The sequence below is a fragment of the Arvicanthis niloticus genome, chromosome 30 (genome assembly GCF_011762505.2).
Source record: "Arvicanthis niloticus isolate mArvNil1 chromosome 30, mArvNil1.pat.X, whole genome shotgun sequence".
In the NCBI taxonomy this organism is placed as follows: Eukaryota; Metazoa; Chordata; class Mammalia; order Rodentia; family Muridae; genus Arvicanthis; species Arvicanthis niloticus.
Window position 1 is genome coordinate 5,843,526 of NC_133438.1, and position 23,971 is coordinate 5,867,496.

The 23,971-nt window shown below is 41.0% G+C and overlaps 2 protein-coding genes and 1 pseudogene across 2 annotated transcripts; all 3 read right to left on the reverse strand.

The window, feature by feature from the left end:
* Positions 1-2,633: 2,633 nt before the first annotated feature.
* Positions 2,634-10,233, reverse strand: LOC143440855 (natural cytotoxicity triggering receptor 1). Its single transcript, XM_076927726.1, has 7 exons — positions 10,161-10,233; positions 10,048-10,083; positions 9,602-9,886; positions 6,974-7,252; positions 6,712-6,762; positions 4,528-4,575; positions 2,634-4,224 (listed from the first exon to the last, which is right to left on the reverse strand). Exons 1-7 carry the CDS (start codon positions 10,192-10,194, stop codon positions 3,980-3,982), a joined length of 978 nt encoding a protein of 325 aa, XP_076783841.1. The 5' UTR covers positions 10,195-10,233; the 3' UTR covers positions 2,634-3,979.
* A 2,932-nt stretch (positions 10,234-13,165) lies between these two features.
* LOC143440591 (phosphatidylethanolamine-binding protein 1 pseudogene) lies at positions 13,166-14,066 on the reverse strand (annotated as a pseudogene).
* Positions 14,067-15,020: 954 nt separating this feature from the next.
* On the reverse strand, positions 15,021-23,398 carry LOC143440592 (immunoglobulin alpha Fc receptor-like). Its single transcript, XM_076927403.1, has 4 exons — positions 23,365-23,398; positions 22,516-22,797; positions 17,577-17,883; positions 15,021-15,222 (listed from the first exon to the last, which is right to left on the reverse strand). Exons 1-4 carry the CDS (start codon positions 23,396-23,398, stop codon positions 15,021-15,023), a joined length of 825 nt encoding a protein of 274 aa, XP_076783518.1.
* Positions 23,399-23,971: the final 573 nt, after the last annotated feature.

The following is a 23,971-nucleotide window of genomic DNA, read 5'->3' on the forward strand; positions in this document are numbered from 1 at the left end:
CTGTATCTCCTTTTAGTGCAGTATGAAAGCTCACTGTATTTCTTATTATGCAGCCTTCACTTATTATTATGGGGAGTAGGCACATTCTATTATTGATATTAACTTTATTATTTCTTTCTAGCAAACAACAAAAACCATCTTTTAAAATGTTCTTTCTAAGATTATTTGAATCAAATCAGGAACTCCATAAAGACATTAATTCATCTAAATAGCATTAATTCATGAAAGTTGATCTTTATGTTGATCTTCAGGAAATCTGCCCAGTAGGGTGGGCTGATGCCCAGGAATTGTTAGGCTATGTTATAGTGATAGAAAAAAAAGCGTATTAGTTGCAAGAAGCAAACCTGAGGTGAAGTTTATTTGGAACCTTGCCTCTCAGAGCTCACTCATCTGAGGCCATGCAAAAAGATAGGCCACCTCCAGGAAGTCCACCTGCTAGCCTTAGCCTTTCCTAGATGGCTCCTGACATTTGAAGATACGCAATGAGAAACTAGAGAAGTGACTCGAGAAATGGACAAAGTGTTAGATATAACCAACAAGAGGTGAAGATCTCACTGTGTTATTGGAAGCTTATTAGTGATTATTACAATAGCAGTTTAAGAAGCAATTGTGGAGAGAAGACAATTTCTAGGGGTTCGGGGAGTCAGCATGAAGAATCAGCACATACAATAGCTGTGTTGGGCAATATCATGGGAAACTAAGGTACAGATCCATGGATAAAAGAGGGTGAGAGATGTTCTATGTGGTGGTTTGAATATGAATAGCCCCCATAGACTCATGTGTTTGTATGTTTGGCCCATAGGAAGTGGCATTATTAGGAGGTATAGTCTTGTTGGAGTAGGTGTGGCCTTGTTGGAGGAAGTGTGTCACTGCGGGGACAGGCTTTGAGATCTCCTATTTTCAACCTATGCCTATTGTGGCAAACAAGTCTCCTTCTGCTGCTTGTGGATCAAGGTATAGAATTCTTAGATACCTCTCTAATACCATGTCTTCCTGCATGCCACCATGCTTTCTGCCATGATGATAATGGTCTAAAACCCTGAACTGTAAGTCAGCCTCAATTACTTTCCTTTATAAATTTTGATTGACCATTATGTCTTTTCATAACAATAAAATCCTAACTAAGGCAGTCTGTCTTAGTTACTGTTCTTAGTTACAATTCCTGGGCATCATTCTAGTTACTGTGAAGAGATTCTATGACCAAGGCAACTCTTATAAAGAAAGCATTTAACTGGGGACTTGTTCACAGCTTTAGAGGGTTACCCTGTGATCATCATGGCAGCAAGCAGACAGACAGTAGCTGAGAGCAAGCAGACAGACAGACAGTAGCTGAGAGCAAGCAGACAGACAGTAGCTGAGAGCAAGGAGACAGACAGTAGCTGAGAGCAAGCAGACAGACAGTAGCTGGGGAGAGAGAGGGAGAGAGAGAGAGAGAGAGAGAGAGAGAGAGAGAGAGAGAGAGAGATTGAGAGAGAAAGATATTTTGCTTAAGATGACATCTTTTTTTTTTTTTTTTGCCATAAACTAGAACAAGGAAAATTCAACATGTCATAAACTTACTCCAAACAAATTCATTTAATATTGGGTTGAATATGATGTAGGGAGATTATAATTGGGTACTAATAAAGTTCTGCCAATGGGGAAAAGAGAGAAGGAAATTAAATTTGGAGCCCTCCTGGTGATAGGTACAGTCACCAGTTGCCAACAATGCAACGAGTGACAATTATGTCAGAGTCTAGAAGAGTTTCTTGATATTACTTCCCCCATTAAATCTTTGTATTAAACCAGGGATGGTGGAATATGCCTGTAATCCCAACTCTAGGGAGTCTGCAGATGGAGGATCAAAAGTTTGATAGTGGCTTGGGTTGCATAATGAGATCATGTCTCAAACAAAACAAAAACCAAACCAAACCAAACAACCCAAAACCCCAAACCAACCCAACTCAATCCAACCCAACCAACCAACCAACCAACCAACCAAAAAAAAAAAATCTATAATAAGGTTATAGCATTTCTTTGAATTTAGGAATATCTCTTGATATTTAACAGAAGACTTAGCTGTAAAGATGAATTTGACTGCCCGAGGTACCTGTATAGCAGAGAATGGTGATCCATATAAACATATTAGTGGGGCAATCAAATAGTTCAAGAAGGAAGAAGCTGCTGCACCCCACATCCCATATCCAGACCCAGGAGTCTCAAGTTCTGTGTTATATTCATGCACCCATTCATTCAGTATGTTTCCTGATACTCTGTTTGAGGACTGAGCATATAATCACTAAGATGACAGGCTCAATTCACATGGACCCACAGTGCAGATGGGAGCATGGACATATACACATTGCCAGATTTCTGGTGCTGGTATAAGGAAACACCAAGGGCTATTGTAACAGCTCAACTAGGAAATCCACTTGCCACCCAGACTAATCAATTTAATCCTCAGGACCCACATGGGGTATAGTTGGGGAAACTGAGGGATCTGAGCTCCAGCTGGGACACACCTATGTCTCTGTACTATTTGTTCATAGTTTGCATTTCTCTTGGTTCTGGCAGCAATGGTTCCTGAACCATTTGGTACATGTCTTAGTTAGGGTTTCTAATGCTGTGATAAAATGCCATGACCAAGAGTCACCTTGGGAGAAAAAGATTTATTTCAGCTTACAATTTTATAACACAACCCATCACTAAGAGAAGTCAGAGCAGGAACCTGGAGATAAGAGCTGACTCTGTGGATTGGGGTGGTGGTGCTTACTGGCTTGTTCCTCATGGCTTGCTCAGCCTTGTATCACCCAGGACCTTCTAGGAATGACACTACCCACAGCTAACTGGGCCCTCCTACTTCACTAATCAATCAAGAAAATGCACTGTAGGATCTCCTACAGATCAATCTTGTGGGAAATTTTCTCAACTGAGGTTCTCTCTTTAGAATAACTCCAATGTGTATCAAGTTGACATAGTACTAGCCAGGACAGTATATGTCTATTTATTACTATTGTTTGGTACTTATTTTGAACCGAATTCTTGAAGACAAAGGAAAGAAGAAAGAAACAGGCTAGCAAGTTGAAGTCTCAGTAGGTTTAAAACACTTGCTATATATATTTGAAAACTTGTATTCAATTCAAAGTTGAGCCTACAAAAAACTCATTTAGGAACATCACACACACACACACACACACACACACACACACACACACACACGTGCGCGCGTGTGTGTGTGAAGCAACAATTAATGAAAAAAAAAAAAGGCCATGAATTTGAAAGAGAATAAGGAGGGGTATATGGGAGTATTTGAAAGGAGGAAAATGAAGTGGGGGAGGAAATGTAATTATATTCTCAAAAAATAAAAGAATTGTTAGAGAGTAGAAATAGAAAATTGACTTCACAAAGATGTGAAGTCTTCATTTGACCTTCATTTGAGTGGCATAGTATATATGTACATATGTGTGCACACACATGCATCACACAGACATGCACACACAATATAAACTATTGAGGATGGAGCTGGAGATATGGTTTAGTAGTTAAGAGCTTGCTGCTCCTCCAGATGACTTGAGTTCAATTCCCAGCATCCATGCAGTAGCTCACAGTCATTTTAACTCGAGTCCTTGGGGGATCTGACACCAGCTACACACATGTGCACAGACAGACATATCCCCCAAACACCCATGTACATAAAATAAATAAATAAAATTAGAAAAAGAAACAATGATAAGACCCAAAGTAGAAAGAAAATATTCCCATGCCATCACATTGGAATGTAGTTATTTCTAGGAAAGACCAGAGTGGTCAAAAGTATAACTTGCAGTAAATAAGCATCAGAGTACTTAAAGCTTAACAGAGACAGTGAGAATTTGTCTACAGTAGAAACTTAGAGACTTCCTCTCACAATGTCCTTAGGATGCTTTGTCGAACTTGGTAACACTCCTACCCCTTCATTCCTGCAAAGACCTCTTTCTTTATCCAGGGGGCAGCATAGAGCTCACAAGGTTCCAGGAGTTGCCTTCAGTTCCCTCATAGACATTGCACCTCTTTGTTCCTCTTCACTGTAATGCTGCCTTCTCCGTCTTCTCCTGCATTCCCAATTTGCTAATCTGTTGGCCTCTTCCTGATCTTTCCTCTTGCTGAGCCAGTCTTCGGCCAAAAACCATACTAGAGCCATCAGGATTATGCATGCCAGACCAATCCGAATGAGATTCTGGGTTGTGTGATTCCAGAAGGCAGAGTCTGGATTCAGGAGACAGGGTGACTGCTGAAAGAGGATATACCCACCCCATCCTCCCTTTTCTTCTTTTTAAAAAATTTTATTTTATCTTTTTTTTTTTCACTCCAGATTTTATTCTCCTCCTGGTCCACCCTCTGACTCTTCCACATCCCATACCTCCGTCCAGCACGAGGATGTCCCCACCTGTCACCCTCCCATACCACCACACCTCCCCACTCCCTGGGGCCTTCCTCCCTCTTCTTTTTTGACCTTTCTGCTTTTCCCTGTACCTTCCCCAGAGACTATGGTTTTAGACGTTCACTTACCCTTCTGCAATCCTGATTCTTTGGTTGAAAGGCCAAACTCCCAATAATCTGAGGATAAGGGATGAAAAGGGAATGAGCAGAGGACCAAAACTTTCTTTAAAACCTTTCTTCTTTTATATTGCATGCTGTGGCATTCCCAGGTTGGTCCCCACACAGAATTCCAGGCCCTAGGGGCTTTATCTGGTACTAGAGTAGACTAGTAAAGAGATGGATGAACTCAAGTATGAATTTATTCATAGTGCTAATTAATACACGTTGTCTGCATTGCCAGACAGATTCTCCAGGGACACCTCACTTTCTTCATTTATTCAACACAATTTCGTTGTCCTCACTGAAGACAAATTCACACATTTTCTTCACTGTCTGACATGAGCTGTCCCCAATTCCATCATCACCTCTGTTATGGGTAGTAGTTTTAAACATCAATTTGCCACAATCTAGAATTGCCTGAAAAGAGAGGTCAAGTGAGGAATTATTTAGATCAGGTTGGCCTATGAGTATGTCTGTGCAGGATTGCATTGATAATTAATTAATATGTGAAGACTCAGCCTTTTGTGGATGCCACCATTTTCTGGGCAGGAGTGTATGAATGATACAGGACAGGAGAACACCTGATTAGAGCTGAAACAGGTAGCATAAATGTATTTGTTTCTCTCTGTATTTGACTGTGGATCTGGTGTAACTAGCTGCTTGAGTTCTTATCTTGATTTCCTCCCTGTGATGGCACGAGACCTAGAAGTAGAAGCTGAATAAACCCTTTCCTTTTTAGAGTTGCTTTTAGCCAGGGTGTTTTACCACAGCAACAGAAATTATCACTAGAGAAGGCAACTAAAAAAGAGGCCAGAGATAAGACTCTGTGGAATTCCCTGTCCTAAATGGGCTTTACCACACCCTTCCTCCTAAGGATCAGGGATTATTGTGCAGAAAGGGCTAGAAAGTTTGTAAGTGCCAGAGGTGGTGGATGCCCACAAGGAACTAATGTCTTCAGACTACAACAGAGCAGGTGCACATATAAACTCACAGCTGTTATGTTAGCATTCATAAGACCTGTGCAAGCTCGAGATAAACTTACTCCCAACATGGAGAGAGAGTATAATAGGGTCAGAGTTCCAGCCCTGTATGAGTAGCCCTTGGCATTTGTTAGCTGCTGGGGGGTTGCCCCTTGGTAGGTTGGCCATGCTCTGGTGGAAGGCGACATACTCAAGAGCTATGCAGAGCACGAATAGTATTTGATGAATTAAAAAAAAACCACACACACAAAAGTTGGGTAAGGAGGAGGATGAATTTATGATGACTTGAATATTAATCATATTCAACATTGTATACAATTCTCAAATAATTAATAAAAATTTTAAAAATTAAATAAAATTAGCCCACACAAGTGTTTTCAACCCCACTGGCCTCACTACTGTTCTATATCACCCAAATCATTTTTTTCTGCCTTAGGCTGTCTCTCTCTCCCTCTGTACCTCCATGTATTTTTTCCAGTTACCTTTATCTTAAAGACTTTCCACTCTGGGAAACCTTCTTTCATATTGCTATCTTCCCTCCTGATTGATTTAAGACATTTTCTTCTCTCACATCTTCACTTCCTCTGTGTGTGCTAGAGAACCCACGTATTGGTCCTTGCTTTGTTGACTCTTGGTTTGTTTCTTATTGCTGGGGTAAAAGTTTCATAAAGGCCAGGGTGTTTGTATTGTGCACTAAATGGGTGTTCTAAGTAAATACCACATTTTTAGTGTTGTTAGAAAGCTTTGATCTTTTCTATGATGTGTGTGTGTGTTAGACCAGAGATAAAATCCTTTCCACTTTAGTTTCCGAGAGAGGAAACTCAATAAACTTTGAATTTCAACTAAACTAGCTTGCTGTCGAGCCCCAGGGATGATAGGATGATATCTCCTCTCTCTCTCTCTCTCTCTCCTCTCTCTCTCTCTCTCTCTCTCTCTCTCTCTCTCTCTCTCTCTCTCTCTCTCTCTCTCCTCTCTCTCCTTTCCTCCCTCTCTCCCTCCTCCTTCCTCTCTCTCTCTCTTTCTCTCTCTCTCTCTCTCTTGTAGGAATAAGGCACCATTCTTGACTTGTACATGGGCACTGTGGATCTATCTTGGGTCCTCAAGTTTGTGTGGAAAGCACTTTACCAATAGTTAATTCCACAGCTCCTTTCTGGTGAAATTAGAAGCAACTCACCAAGAGAAGAAGTAGGGTCTGTAGGTTCGAGGCTGGTATTCTCAACACCTCCTAGAAACGGAGAATACTTTTAAAAAGTGAGAATTTTAGGTCTCCTCTTTTATCCTCTATTCCTTCATCTCTCTCTGCCCCTCTCTGGCCGTCTGGTGTCCCAAGTGCCCAATTGGATCTCTAAGAAAAAGAGAATTTTTCTATCTTTTTCATTACTATCAAGGGCATCACTTTAGGACTAGGGTTAAGATACAGGAAAGAGTGTCTTTACCTCTGATGAGTAGCGTCACAGGCTCACTGGGAAAAGACCATGCATAGTCATTGTAAGAGCCAAAACACCTGTATGTCCCTCCGTGAGCCCCAGTCACAGGGCCCATGGGGAACTCTGCTTGGCTGTTCCCATGTTTATGCTGGACGTAGTTGGATCCTCTCTCCTTGAGCAGAAAGAATTTGCTTGTGCCAGTCTTCAGCTGGCAAGAGAAGGTAACATTCTCCCCCAAGGTTACCTCAGGCCCTGGATGAACCCAGAGGGTGGGTGTGTCATACAGACCTGTGAGAAAAGCGGGACTGGTATATATAAAGCATCATCACACCCCAACTTCTCCATCTCCCATTTCTCTGTCCTTGTGATTAGATATCACTCTTTGGAATCTGGGCTCTTCCTGTTTTCTATACTTTTGCTTGTCTCAGATGGGTCCATAATCTATTGAGATTAAGACACATGGATCACAGCTTCTGCCCTTCTACCCGTGTCTCTGAGTTTGGTCCCTAGCACCAAAAACTTCTAAAATTACCTGGAAGCTTGCAGATCACTGCTTCTACCTAGAGTCACTGCATTAGAAACCCAGGGATAGGATAGCCTTTTGCATTTAAAAAATTATTTTTTTTGAGATGATAATATAATTACATTATTTCTCCTTCCCCTTCCTCCCTACAAACAAATCTGTATACCTCTCCTTCTTTGCTTTTAAATTTGTGGCGTCTTTTGTTTTTCACACACACACACACACACACACACACACACACACACACACACACACACATGTTTAAATTATATTATTATCTATTATAAATATAATAAATATATATTAAATTATATACATGTATATATTCCTAAATACAAAAGTACAACAACCTATTCAGTCTGCTTACTGTTACTTGTTTGTATGTTTTTAGAGTTGACCATCAGGTATGGCTAACTAATTGGTGTGTTCTTCCCTTTGTAAGACTTTCTCTTGTTCTCAGCATTCCTTAGTTGCTTTTAGTTCTGTGTGTAGGATTGAGGCCTTCTGGGCTTTCCCCTGTCCTAAAGAAATCATTTTTGGGGGGCCTGTGGAGGTAACTCAGTTGATAAAGACCTGAATTTGATCCTCAGGTCTGGGATGGATCTCCAATATCCATAGAGAAACTGAGGCAGGGTGGTACATGCCTGTGATCCTACTGCTGGAGAAGAAGAATAGGCATACTTGCTGGCCAGCTCGCCTAGTGTATGCACTTGGTGAGCCCAAGATACCAGTGAGAGACCCTCTCAAAAAATAAACAAACAGCTCCTGGAAAATAACATCTCTGGTTTGTACATGAGCTCAGGAACACACACACACACACACACACACACACACACACACACACACATCCCTGTGCGTGCATGCATACTTGTTTAGAGTTATTAAACATATACAACAGCCACAAATCATTAGTATTCTTCACCTCCAGAACTTTCTTCTCAAAACCAGAAACCTTTACACCATTAAACAACTAACTCCCTTTCTTCCTTCCCATGGTCTTGCGACCACCCTTCTAAATTGTTTTGCCTCTGTGTATTCGACTATTCCAGGTAACTCAGTTAAGTGCAATCAGATAGTATTTGTCCTCCTGTGACTGGCTTGTCTCAATTAGCATAATGTCCTCAGGGTTCAGCCATGTCATAGGAAGACATGGGAAAATGCTAGCATTTTCTTTTTTGCAAGGTAGAGTAATATTCCACTGTAGAGATAGATATACCATACTTTGTTCATCCATTTATGCACCAAGAGGTTCCAGTGTTATTACTATTTTTAGCTATTAGTTTATTTAGTTTTTTTTTGTTTTTTCATTTGTGTGATTGTATGTGGTGTATGGTCCTGTGTGCTTGTAAGCATGTGTACCTGTAAGCACATGCCAAAGGAAGATATTGGGTACCCTGGTCTATACCTCTTCGTCTTATTCTTTTGAGATATGGTCTTAATGAACCAACAGCTAGGATGGTGGCCATCAAGCCCTAGAAATATGATGTTGTTCTCTGCCCAGTTTGAATGTTACAGGAACACTTGGCTTTTTGCATGAGTTCTGGGGATTTGAGCTCAGGTTCTCATACTTGAACAGCAGTCGCTGTTATTCACGAGCCATCTAACCCTTTAGCTCTTGTGACTGATATTCTCATGAATGTGCATACAGAAGAGCTATCTCTGTTCTTACAACATGTCCAGGTGATTTTCAAGCTTGGTTAAATTTGAGAACTATGTACGTGGCTACATTTTCTGATGAAACTCCACAGATCAACCTTTTCCTGCCTAGCTTTGATTCTCTTGTCCATCAGTCCTTAGTCATACTCCTGTCCATCAGTCCTTAGTCATACTCCTGTCCATCAGTCCTTAGTCATACTCCTGCACACAGTGGCCTATTGTAGAATCATCCCCTTCTCCCAGAGATCTTGTCCTAAGATACACCTGATTCTAGGACAAATAGCTTACCACAAAGATTGTCCTTGTAGGAAGTAGCTATGATTGGACACATCCCCTGAGCTCCAGCCAAACATGAGCAGTGTCAGAGTGGGGCTTAGATAGTTCTCAGCATTCATGAGCACAGGCACTCCTTGTGATCATGCCAAAGTGATATTACATCTAAAAACCAAGACACTTACCAGTTATTATCAGTTTCAGGGGCTTGCTTGACTCTGACCAGAGCTCTCCATTCTGATAGAAGCAGGTGTAGATCCCTGCAGTACGTGTGGTCATTTGTGAAATGAGGAACCTGACTTTATTCATCAATCTAGATGACTTAGGTCTCTCCGATGCAAAAAAGCTTCCTTCAAAGTACAGTTGATACTCAGAAGCACTCTGAACCCCCTGACACCAGATGTCCACCGAGTTTCCTTCTGTTACCATGATACTGGGTTTGGCCCAGATGATGGGTTTCGGGAGAGTCTCTGAAAAGGAACCAGAGGCAGGCATCACGGATGAACCATTTACTTATCTATCCCACTTTTTCTCAGCCACCAGCTTAAGGCCTCTGTCACTGGATGCCCTCAGATGGACCTCTAAAATGAACCCCTAAGAATGGCCCCGAGACTCTGAGGGAAGGACTTACTTGTTTCAGTGTTGATCCTCTGGCTCAGACATAGCCCTAGAAAACAGTGATTATGAAATACTGCCTCCCGCACACCTGCTCTTGATTCCACTCCCTTTTAATGAAGGACTCACCGAGGCTGAGTAGGGCAGTGAGTGTTGGCAGCATACCAGTGGCCAGACCAGTGCTAAACAGTGTGTGTGGACTGAGTCCAGTGGGTGAGGGAGATTCACAGGATGTGGTGGGTGAGCCCTGACACCAATCACCATGGGACTTTCACACATTTTTTTTTTAAACAGAAAGATTCACAGCTCTCCCTTTACCGTTGACCTCGGACTTCAGGCAAAGACTTGGTTCATATAACACATTTAACCACATTTTGGATCTAAAAGGTTACTCTGACCATCAACTGCTCAGTCTGCAATCCATTTCTGTGTTAACCTATAAATTCATTCTGAGGAAGGCATGGGGGTGGGATTCACAGAGCAAAAGGTCTGAGAATTTCCTAATGTGGGGATTTTAATTTTTGCATTCCTATGTTCAACATGCATGTGTTTGGATTTGGTAATTAGTTTAACAGAAACCAACATTAATACAGTATTAATAATCTTTCTATTTTGTCCCAGTAAAATGCTATTATTTTATTGTTGTTTCCTTTATGTGCCTGTGTGGCATGCATATGTATGTGTGTGTATATTTGCATGCGTATAGACATATCTGTGTACATGTGTGCATGTGGAGACCTGAGGTTGATATCTTGGATTACCCTTGGTTATTCTTCTATTTTATCCACCGAGGCAGGGTCTCTCAGTCAAACCCTGAGCTCACTAATATGATGAATCTTCCTAGCCAATGGATTCCTTGTCTCTGCATTTCCAGGCTGGAATTACAAGTGGGCTTCCATGTCCATCTGCATTTTACATGGGCTGTAGGGAGCTAAACTCTGGCCTTCACACTAGCATAGTAAGCATTTTAATCACTGAGCCATCTCCCCACCCATTATTAGGTTTATGTGTATTTGCACACATATCCACTTATTTTTTTGATACAATGTACCTCAAGAGCCAAGAGCTTGCCAAGTATGCAAAGTTGGCTAACCCATGAGTCCTAGGGACCACCTATCTCTGTCTCTCAGCACAATTATCATGAGCATGTGCTACCATACTTGGCGCTTGCATTTTAAAGATTTCATTTTTAATTATGTGTCTGCGTGTGGGTATGTGCACATGAATGCCCAAAGAGGCCAGAAGAAAGCATCGGATTCCCTAGAGCTGGAATTACAGGTGTGTGTGTGAACCTCCTGACATGGACGCTCTTAACCACTGAGCCACTTTCCCGGCTTGTGCCTGGCTTTATTTTCCTTGCAGCTTTTGCGGGCTGAACTGAGGCTCTCATAACTGTAAGGCAAGCATTTTACTGACTTGGTCAGATTATTTTCTCCTTCCTTTCTCCTCTGTTCATGTTGGGGGTTTGCTGTTTTCCTGTGTTGGACACCATTTACTCCTTCCTATCTTGTTTATCTCTTCCTCTTGTGAAATTTATTATTTCCTGCACCTCTGCCACTAAGAACATCTTTCTCCCTTCTCTGTGCATGGTATTAATTTTATTATCTTCTGGGAGGCTTGCATGGTGATCATGACAATTCTTAGTTTGTATTTATATGGAAAAGTCCTTATTTTCTTGTTAGTTTCATGGAAGAATTTTACTGGATATAGTTAATAATAATAATGTAGTTGTTAATATAGTTGAGTTGGTCAGTTTCAAGTCTTGAAACACATCACCCCACATTTTTCTGCCTTTTAGAGTTGCTGAGAGATCTGACATTGTTCTTATATTTGTGCCTTTACAAGTGAGTTGGTGTCTTTCCCTTATGGCTTTTAATAGTCTTTCTTTGTTTTGTATTTTTGATATCTTGACTGTATTATGTCTTCTACTCTGATCGTGTCTAGTTGGACTTCAAGGTAACTCTTGTGTTTGAATGTCTATGCCTAGACTTGGGAAGCTTTCTGCTGCAATTTGACTTCATAGATTTTTCTAGACCTTTGATTTTTTGTAATTAGATTTTCTAGACCTTTGATTGGTTTTCAACATTTTTGCCATCTTGTGAATTCTCAGGTTTTGTCTTTTAACCATTGTTCTAGTTTCACTTCTGTTGCTGTGATAACTTACCCTGAGAAAAGCTACCTTGGGGAGAAATGGTTTATTTGTCTAACAGTTATGGTGTTCAGTTCATGTCAAGGCAGGAATTCACACTTTTTTTTTTTTCTCAAACTCATGATTTTTTATATTTTCGTTGTGAGCTTAGCATTTAATGGCTGAGCTGTCTCTCTAGCCCTCGTGATCTCTTTTATGATGTGAATCTCCAAAATAATTTCTTTAAAATTTCCCAAACTTTGTTAGCATGTATTGATTGTGTAAATGAGGCTGCTGGTGTGACATTTCCATACATGGGTATACAGTTTTTTTTGGTCTTTCCACTCTCTACATTACTTTTGTTTTTTTCTGAATGCGATGCCTTTTATTTGTATTTGATGAGGAGGATTAATACACCCAGAAACTCTGGTAACTTTTGCCCACCCCACTGAGAAGCAAGGGGCTTAACAGGGTCTGCTGTGTCTCTCTCCACAGCAGCAGTGTTCTCTAGAGGGACACTGATACCTATGCAGCCACCTGACCTGGATGGTCAGGGCTCAGCTGAGATGGGAGTCTTGGGTTGTCTCAGTCAGGGGACAGGTCCCTAGAAGCCCAACTCTAAAGATGCCAGATGTCACAGTGCCTGGTTCTGGACCAACTCTCCTTGTTAACCTCTTACAGACAACACTACCGCCTGCCTCTCCTCTGTTGACCTGATCCTGGTGGAATAATTTCTTTTTCAGAGTTCCTGTTTTTACATCAATGATAGAATGACTCCATCAGAACACAAGACACCTCCCTAGATGGAGCTTAAATTCAATTAAACATAAACTTGGATGTGACTATTCAGAATCATAACGATGGGCATCAGGAAGACACCCTAAACCCCTATCCTAGCACAGCTGAGAACTCTCTATGAGAGGGTAGGAAGGACAGGGGAGAAAGGGCATGCTTTATACAACTTAATACTGTGGGGTTCCCGGGACTGCTGCCCCCCACAGAGTCCCTACTTCCCTTCCAGCTGCTTGTACAGTTTGGGCACATATCCCACTCTGCCTAGTAACATGTATGTGCCCGCCACCTAATAACATGTATAACAACGCTCCCAGGTTATACTTTTTGCGGAAGTCCTCCACCTTGAACTTGCCGTGATTGTCTGATTGTCTCCAGACTTGTTGCTGAGGATGGGCTCGTCTCAGCTCAACAGCTGTCCCTGCTCGTACACTAGCCAGACAGCAGAGGAGACCTGTGTCACTGGGAGGCCGGAAGCCCACGTAATCCGAGAGGACAGTGCTATTGCTACTGTCGTTGCCCTTCATGTTGACCACCAGAAAGTGATGCCACTCCCTGAATTTGGGGTACTTCCTGCTGGGTCTGTGAGGACCAAGGTGTAGTCTTTCCCTGGATCAAGGCCATTCTATGAAATGCTGCTGGGCCTATTCATCACCTGGGTAGGCATCAGTACTTTTCTCAGCTTGTCTACTGTCACCTGGCTGTTGTCAACCTGCAGGGCATGCTGGGGTGGCTCATCCACCTCCTCCAGGCACAGAAGACCGGCCCACTGGCTGATGTTGGGGGCCACGGAGGAGAAAGACACGTGCGTGCCTAATCCCGAGTCTCTCCATTACCTTTAATTACCCCTCCCATTTTTCCATTCCTCATCTCTAATAATCCTCGTCTTACTTTTATGTCTTTCCCCAAGTTCAGATTACACATAGTATAGAATATATACGTGACTGGCTTATTTCTTCTAACTTTTTGAAACATTCAATTATTGATTCAATAGTTTGAAACACATTGGTGTTGTGGTAACACAAAACTCCAGCATCGTTTAAAGTTGTAAGTGGAAGTTTTGTGTCTGAAATGACGTTGTCATTTAATACAGTTTCATATTCTCCTAATAGCATTGTGCCCTTCATTTGTTCTCATGTTTACGTATTTAATTTACATTTAGACAAATCCAATGCCTTAAAGTCCAAGGGGGAGGGGCTTACTATTTCAGCCAGCCTACCAGTCACTTATAATTAGTGGAGACACATTAAAAAAAAAACCCGAATTCCAGTGTAGATGGGAGGGAGATGTCACAAAGTTCCACCCCTCGACAAGGCACTCTTTTGGCAATTACTGGCTGCTGGGAGAGGAAGTCAGACTTTTACCCCAAGGATGCAGCCATTGAGAGGTTGCCCATGTTCCCCTAAATGTCCCTATAGCATGCACATACTGGCAGCACTAACTAGGCTCATCAAGTTTTAAAATAGAGTATATGAGGTTGGGGTGGGGTAGTGTTGATATGGACAGGGAAGAAATTGAAGAGGATGATTTGGGAGTGGATTTCTTCAAAATATATTCACACAAAATGTTCAAACGGTAAAAATAAAAATATAAAGAAGTAATATAAAGAATAAAGAGAACCTAAGGAAGAAAAAGGGAGGAGCCCAAGAATCAATAAGGGTGACCTTAGCTGAGATTCTCACAGCATTGGTGACATGGAACCTGAAAAGGTTCTTCAGAATTTTCTCAGAAATTCCTTATTTCTGAGTGGAAGCCCCATGAGCTCTCTCTCTCTCTGCCTTGCAGTATTGAATGGCTACCGTATTTTATCATGGACAGGCAACTACAGCAGACATCTAGATGGGAACATGAAGTGAGCATAACATTCAAAGAGCAGCTTCCAGTGGCCTACGTATATCACACCCTGAAAGTTCTACACATCTCCCCAAACAGCACCCCCTGCTGGGGAGTAAGTATTTAAACACATGAGCCTGTGATGGACACTTTACACTCAAACCTTCTAGATGGATCCAAACTTTAAATGGCTTTTCCTGTTTGCAAGATGCATTTCCACCTGTAGTTTCCAGTATTTATCCACAGTCACTAGGTCTGACACCCTGTTTGCTCCATCTCTTTGCAGCCAATTCCTGACAGCATTCCTTGTGTGATACCCTGTGGCTATGCCAATCTTCAAATGCTATCACTAAGAGTATCACAAGGGCCAGCCCAGCCATACCCATCCGGATTGAATTCTCCACCATGTAATCATGCTTCTTGGGGATAGAGACATAACTGAAAGAAAAAGGCGATTGTTGGTCATGATCCATTCTGGCCTAATCTTATGTCTTGGATATAGGGACTCATTCCTATATCCATGTTCCAAAATGTGGTCCTAGCCCTTTTTTAACAAGCTCATATACTCACAGACATCACACTTTTAGGTTGTGTGGGACAGAGAGAGGCCACAGGTGAGAAATTGTGGTTTCTGAGAAAGAAGGTGATTATGGGGAGGTTGTACTTTGTTTTTCTCACCTCACTGGGTAGGTTCACCGACCCTGTGTCCAGAGTTGTAAATTTTTTCCTTCATACCTTCTTCACCCTACATGACAATTTTTCAGTTGTGGCAGTTGTTGCTTGATATATAATATATATATATGGCAAGATTTCAGATAATTAATTACCTTTACTGAAAATTACTCTTTTTATGATGGAGACAGAGCCCATTGCTTTATGCATATTAAGTAGGCATTCTGTTACTCAATTTCATTTCAATTTATCATCCCTTTTTTTTAATTTTTCAAAATTTTTTTCTTTTTAAAAATTTATTAATCATTTTGTTTGTTCACATTTCAAATGTTATTCCCCGTTCTGGTTTTCCCTTCATGAATCCCCACCCTACTTCCCTCCCCTTTGCTTCTAAAAGGATGCTCCCCCACCCACCCACACTCTCCTGCCTCACCCCTCTAACATCTCCCTTCTCTGGGGCATCAAGCCTCCACAGGACCAGACAAGGATGCCCAGTAAGCTACTTTTATTTTTGCATGTTAGATGTGCCCTTCCCCCCAGCCTTGAGTAGGCCTGAGAGACCTGCTTACCACAACAGACCAAGTGACAGGATCTAGGTGGAGTTACCCACCTTAGCTGCACAGAACACAGAAGAAGAACTGCTCCTGGGCTTGCCTTGAGATATCTCCTACCTTGACCAAGAACGGATTATGGATTATCCCACTCATCTCCAGTTGAAAACAGGAGGGGTTTTGGGTTGAGCCTTCCCCTTTAAATCGAGAGCTGAACTAAGCTTTGAGCCTTGATCAGAGAACTTTGTCTTGGCTTCATCTCTTCTTGCCCTCTGTCTCCTTTCATTCCCAGCCCCCCTTTCAGGTAAACCCAGTTGATTCGTGGCTGCAGGCGGCTACAGTTAGATGCTCTTTATTCTTATCAGCCTATGTTTTCAAGGGTATAATATAATAATATGCTTACAATATTTAAAGAATTTAAACATTTAATAGCATTCTCTTGTTAAAAGAGGGTTTTCCTAGCATGCACAAATGTATGAGATTCTCTCTTATAAAAAGGCTATTTCCAAGTCAGTTATATAAAATGTGATTTTTCGTTTATAATTATTATGAACATGCATTTTAAAATCTAGTTTGGTTAAGTTTATTAGTCCTTTTCCTTAGAGAAAAAAAGTCATATATTTTGTTTTAAAAATCATTTTCTGTGTCAGAGTCAAGATTTTTTTCCTATGGTCTTCCACTGGCAGTTACGTCTCTAATCCAGCTGGGATTGGTTCTTATGTTTAATTATACTTTGATTTTCCTGTATGAAAATCGAGTTTTCTCTATTCTGCTAATTGAAAAGACCTGTCTAGCTCTACAACACTGCTATCCACAGCTACCACAGTGCATAAAGCTCTTAGCATGACCAGAGTGGTGATGCTCTTTTCAAACGATGAATATAAGATTCTGAATGTGGTCACTCCACTCAGTTACCAACAATTGCTTTCCCCCCAGAAGTCTCACCTTCCCACCTTCTTCAAGTACAGTGTTATATATATAAATGAGTCTCATGATTCATTCTTTATATTCTTTCCTGGCCAATCATTCTCAGTGGATTCTGAAATTGAATTTAAGGATTTCTAGTTACTAAGACTTCAAATACTAATGATACATTACCATAGACTATGTTTGGATCATCTGTCCCAACATGGATCCTTGATAAGCTATCCTTAATTTGGGACTTTCCTTTATTAGTAGGTACACACACACACACACACACACACACACACACACACACACAGAGAGAGAGAGAGAGAGAGAGAGAGAGAGAGAGAGAGAGAGAGAGAGAGAGACAGACATAGACACACACAGAAACGGACACACACACACACACACACACACACACAGAGAGAGAGAGAGAGAGAGAGAGAGAGAGAGAGAGAGAGAGAGAGAGAATCTTTAAAAAATAAACCACATCTTTCTGAAGGGAACACCCTAGAAGACTTTAGAAGAGTAGTGTGGAGTAAGTGAGAAGCCTCTTTCTCTTCATGTTACTCAGGAGAATGAGTCTCAAATGCCATACTCATTTATCTCAGGACATGTCTTTATACTCCCACCTAGAGATAGCCTTGGTGAAGAACAAAGAACTGGGCTGTGGTGCATCTACCTGTGACAGTGAGCTTCAGGGCATCACTGGGGGCTGACCACACACAGGGGCTGTTGCTATGCCAGCCATAGCACCTGTAGTGTCCAATGAAGTCAGGGTTCACAGGTCTCAGGTGGAAGTTGCCTTGATACTTGTCATGTTGGTGCAATGGCAAGGAGGCTTCTTCTTCCTTGGCCAGTGAAAATCGATTGAACAGGTTGTGTGCTGAACTACACTTGAAGGAAATGTTTTCTCCTGGTCTCAACACAAGGCTTTGATCTGTGGAGAGGACAGGTTTGGCATAAAAGCCTGGAAGAGTAGACAATGAGATGTTAGTAAAATTTTGTTCTTTAAAACAAGATTTTCTTAACAGGTAAAAGCATTGGCTGCTGTCCAGAGTCATTACTGTCTGTAGCTCCAATTCTAGGTGATTTGATGCTCTCTTCTGGCTCCTAAGAGTACTGCATTTACATAGTGCACGGAAATACATGCAAGCAAGAATCCACATACAGAAAGTAATTAAAAAAATCAATTAATGGTGTTGGAGAGATGGCTCAGCACTTAAGAGCACTGCTCTTACAGGGGTACCCGGGTTCAATTCCAAGAACCCCCATGGTGGTTCACAACCATCTTTTTTTTTTTTTTTTTTTTTTTTTTTTTTTTTTGGTTTTTCGAGACAGGGTTTCTCTGTGTAGTCCTGGCTGTCCTGGAACTCACTCTGTAGACCAGGCTGGCCTTGAACTCAGAAATCCGCCTGCCTCTGCCTCCCAAGTGCTGGGATTAAAGGCATGCGCCACCACCACCCGGTGCAACCATCTTTAATGGTAGTCTAATGGGATCTGATGCCCTCTTCTAGCATGAAGACATATATTCAGACAAACCACCCATATACATAAATAAATAATTCTTTTAATAGGAAGAAAATCCAGTTGAGTAAATCAACTAAGAGCTGTCCTCTTTTTCCTGTTTAAAATTTTTATTTGCAGCTAGGTAGGTGCTATGTTTTGTGAATGCAATCTCAGCACTTGAGAGGTGAGGTGGGAAAGTCATGAGTTAAGGCTATCATGGGCTACATAGTGAGACTCTGTCTCACAAGTAAAAAAAGGATGGAATCAACCTACATGTCTGTCTGCAGCAATGCAATGTACAACAGGGTTGTTTCCAACCGCAAAGACAAAGTTACGTCATTGGTAGGAAAACGGATATGACTGAGGATTGTTACATTAAGTAAATTATTAAGTAAAGTAATTAAGTCAGACTCAGAAAAAGAATCACATTTTCTTTCATTTGTGGATCATAGACTTTTACATAGATACATAAATTAATGTATGACCATGTGACATGAAGGTAGAAGCAATACTAAACACAAACAAAATAACTTAACAAAACAAAAGCAAATTTATTATTTGTGATAGGGATTGAAGCCAGAACCTTGTATACAATATACAAAGAATGTACTATTTTTTATATAGTGATTAAAAAAAAAACTACTTAAGTTTTGAGACAGGGTCTTGAAATGTAACTCAGGTTAGCTTTGAACTCATGGTCCTTTTGTCTCAGCTTTTCGAGTAGTGAGATTACTGATGTATACCAACACTCCAAGCTTTTGTTTCCATCTTCTCCTTTCTTCCCTCCACCCTCCTCTCCACTTCTTTCCTCTCATCTTCCTACCTCCTGTTCTTCCTTCCCTCTATCCCCTTTCCTTCCTTTGCACCCCTCTTTGGCCATGCCAAGTGTCCTGAAGGTGCTGTTTGACAAAGTCCTGGAGTTTCTATAATCTGGATTAACCCTTCACTGCCCTTGATGGATACTCACTGCACATATTTTATTATACTTATGCTTCTTACTGTTAAAGGCCTCTCTCCGAAAGCTAAAGGTTGAATAACAAAAAGCTAATGTAAACAAGAATGAAATTAATGAAAGTTCCTAGAAAAATAGCTATGCAGAAAATGGAGTCTTTGATAAGAACTTATTACTTAAATAAATATTCAGATCAGTAATGAGTGTTGTTAGTAAGCATGAGAAAGAGAATTTGAGAAGAGTTATTTATTTATTTATTTATTTATTTATTTATTTGAGACAGGGTTTTTCTGTGTAGCCCTGGGTATCCTGGAACTCACTCTGTAGACCAGGCTGGCCTTGAACTCAGAAATCCACCTGCCTCTGCCTCCCAAGTGCTGGGATTAAAGGCATGCACCACCACCACCTGGCGAGAAGAGTTATTAAAGAAGAAAAACTTAGGGAAATTTTAGAAGCTGACAACTTGTAATTGTATTGCTAGGGTTTTAATGTTCAACTTTAGAAACAAGGAACTTGTATGTATAGGAAGAGATTTTGATCATGCAAGTTTATGACAAGCCTTGGTACCTTCCTGAAGGCAAAAGTAAGCAGTGATGTTCTCCTGTTCTTTACAGAATGATAATGAAGATTGGAATCATATTGGAACAAGGGTTCAAGACAGAAACACAGAGGAAGGCATCCTGGCTCAGTGAACTGCCTGCTTTCCTGAACAGACTTGTCAGACCAGAACTTTACTGATAGACTGCCTTTGCTTAAGCAAAGAAACTGCACAATATTTTACGAGTCAAAGAAAAAAGACAGTGGTCTTATGACAGATATGAAAGAAATATAGAAGAAGGAGAGGAAGAATTAAATAAGGGTTAAAGGTTGAACTTCTATAGAAAGTCAAGTTTGATATAATAGGTAGTAGGAAATAATGTTTGATCCATTAATCTTATGCCAAACTGAAACAAAATCAAATTCAAATAGAATAATCCTGTCTAGCATTTCTGTAACTGCAAGGCTTTACCACACCAATCTTAAGGAAGACAAAATTAGGTTTAAAGAAAATTTATTTTATCATAATGTTAATTTTTAGTTCTTATAAAATTGCTGTTTGCTCGCTTTTAATATTCTTACGTAATCAAGGAAGACTTTAGAAGAAAATGTATTTTGAAAAGCTGTGTAGTCAATGCATAAAATTTCTAAGGAAATGATTTTGTGTATTAAATAAAGCGGGAAAGAATCAAAAGTTGTCAGAGTAGGGGAAGCCATTATTGACATGTGCTTCCTCTCTGTCCTGTCTCTCATGAAGTGAATGATGTCCCATGTCTGATCCTTCCCTTCATGGCTCCTGCATCTACCCTTCTCCAGACCCTGCCCTCAGCCAAGACTGGTCCCTGACATCCCTCTTTCAACAGGCTCTCATGTAGCCTCGGCTGACTTCAAACTCATTATGTAGCCATGGATGGCTGCCTTAGGGAGCATCATCACATCTGTCTTATTTTTAAACTAAAAAGGGTTTGCATATTCATCATGCATACTGTAATGTTTGATACAAGTATACATTGTGCAGTGGCTAGTTAGGGTAGATCAGCATACGTCTCACATCACATACTTTTCTTTTTTGTGTGTGGTTAAGAACAGTTGGAATACAACATGCATTGCCTCTGGACTTTTTATAATGACCCATGACCCAGTGTAGTTATGAGAAAAGTATCAGCCCAACAGAAACTGTGATAGCTGAGAGAGGACTAAATTCAATGTGATATCTTTGAAGGGGTCTAGGATTGGATAAAGCTCATTTAGATAGAAACTAAGGAACTCTGAATACACTGTAGACACCAGTGATGAAGGATGTTGCATTGGCTGGTTTTGTGTGTCAACTTGACACAAGCTGGAATTATCACAGAGAAAGGAGCTTCAGTGGACAAAATGCCTCTATGAGATCCAGCTGTAAGGCATTTTCTCAGTTAGTTATCAAGGGGGAGGGCCCCTTGTGGGTGGTGCCTTCCCTGGGCTGGTAGTCTTGGGTTCTATAAGAAAGCAAGCTGAGCAAGCCAGGGGAAGCAAGCCAGTAAGTAACATCCCTCCGTGGCCTCTGCATCAGCTCCCGCTTCCTGACCTGCCTGAGTTCCAGTCCTGACTTCCTTCAATGATCAACAACAATGTGGAAGTGTAAGCTGAATAAACCCTTTTCTTCCCAACTTGCTTCTTGGTCATGATATTTGTGCAGGAATAGAAACCTTGACTAAGACGGATGTATTGATATTTATTCATTCATTCTTCATGAGAAACTTTCTATACACTAATGTTGGATGTTAGCAATAGAGAGACTGTGGAGAGATAGAAATGGTTTTCAACATCTCAGTTTTTTTTTACAAACCTAAAACTATCCTAAGAGTATGGGAAGTGAAGAAGATATGGGAAGAATGGGGCGGGGGTAGAGTATGTTAACATTATATTGTGTGATATGTAAATAAGCAAAATTTAAATAAAGATTAAAAATATGAACATCATTGAATGCAGACTTATGGCTGCCCAAGATGCAGAGAATAATGATGGTTGTGAGCCAAGACATGAAGACATTTATACCGCCCCTGTCTAAGACTTAAGGAACACTGTGAATGGAAGTACATGTTAGAAGACAAGGTGAGAGTAACTAAATATCATTCTGTAGACTTGCTAGCACCATCACAATTGATAACATACAATAACTATAACTGCCCACACTGGGCCCACATAGAGCATCCCTATCAATAATATGTCAAGGAAGTAGGGGAACTGGAAGATGAGGGAATAATCTAGGGGTCTTGCACTTTATCGTGAAACTCTTGGCTATTGATAGACTCTGGGAGGGGGAATCATTATCTTTAGTTGTATACCTACTGCTGAGCCCACCAGGCTCCAGAAGATGCCTCCACACCCTCATTAATAGATACGGCTCTAGTTAATCTTAGCGATTTATGAAACAAAATGAATAGAAGTTGGGGGGGGGGGTGAGAGTGGCCAGTATCAATTGTGTACATGCATGAAATTATCTACTAACAAATGCAATTAGCATGCAACAACATCAACAACATCACCACCAACAAAACCAAGGCCTGCTACAATTACGACAAAATAGCTAGCAGAAGGCAGGCTTATAAGGTGTCTCCTTACCTGTCACCACCAGCTTCAAGGGTTTACTCCACTCTGACCAATGGTACTTCTTCCTATACTGACATTGATAACATCCTGCCAGTGTTGAATTCATGTGGTTGATAATGAATTCAGCCTCTTTTTGAAATCCTAATTTCTTTTCTATAACCATCTGTGTGGAGTTTTTCATCAGGGACAATTGATACAGGAAGGCTTTGGGTGTTCCCCTGCACAGGAACCTCACAGAGCCATTCCAGGGAACCATAGGATTTGCTGCAGCGGAGATGGTAGGAATGGGAAATTCTGAAATGAAACAAAGCCTAGACTCAGATGGCTTGCAGAAGCCATTTTATTCTATGTTGGGGTACATGAGTTAAACTATAACCATATACAACCATTTCATTTTAAGATAGTATTTTGGGTGTCTGGAGTGATATCTCAGTTAATAAGTGCTTGACCTGCAAGAATGAGGACCTCTACTCATCTACTTTATATCTCATCTACTTTTGTGTATCATTTTTTCTAACTTTAGCTTTCCCATGTATGTTTGTAAATTCAAAATAGTGCTTTTACAAAATAACCATAGCCTTGAGAGTTACTTTTAAGTTTTCAGTCCTTTACCCTCCCTTCTCAGAAAGCTTAGCACTCACCATGAAGCCCTAATACTATGTCATGAATTGAATAGAGGCCATCAAGCTCCACAGCTCAGATTTGAACAGAGACCCAGTTACAGCCACCTCAGCAAAATGCTACGGAAATTAAATTATCCTTGGCTGCCACGAAAATCACTTAGTTTTCATGTTAAGAGAGAGTCTTGCTTTTGTGGGAGCCCTGTCTTCCTTGCTAACTCACTTTCATTTCAGGACTTACCAAAATACAGGAATGTGGTATCCTGTGGGGCCATGATACTGATATGGCCTCAGCCCAGTTAGCTTCTGTTTGTGTGCATGCACAGACAACAGATACTTCTGAGACTGCAGGACCAACAGGATGTGTGTGGTCTGAGTTCACAGGATTTCTACACCTTTTGCTCCATAGGCAAAAGGAAGTTTCTCCTTGAAACACTTATTTCTCAGTTGCTCTTGATTGGACTCTTAGAAGAGACCATAAATGCTGCTGTTTATATTTCACACAAGAAAGGAAGATTTTCCTCAAAACAATGTTGAGTGGTGCTCACATTCCTGAATCTCTTTTTTATTTTTGAAATTAATTTGTTCTCTCATATATTACATCTGGACATGTTTCCCCTCTCCAACTCTGTACCCCCATGCTCTTCTCCTCTCTTCCCTCCTGTTTCCTTTCAGAAAAGGGCCAGCTTCCCAGAGATATCAACCAACCATGACATATCAAGTTGCAATAAGTTTAGGCACCTCACTCATCTTAAGGCTGGACAGGGCAACCCAATAGGAGGACAAGGGCCCCCAAAGCAGGTGAAAGCAACAGAAACAGCCCCTGATCCCTATGTTAGGAATACCAC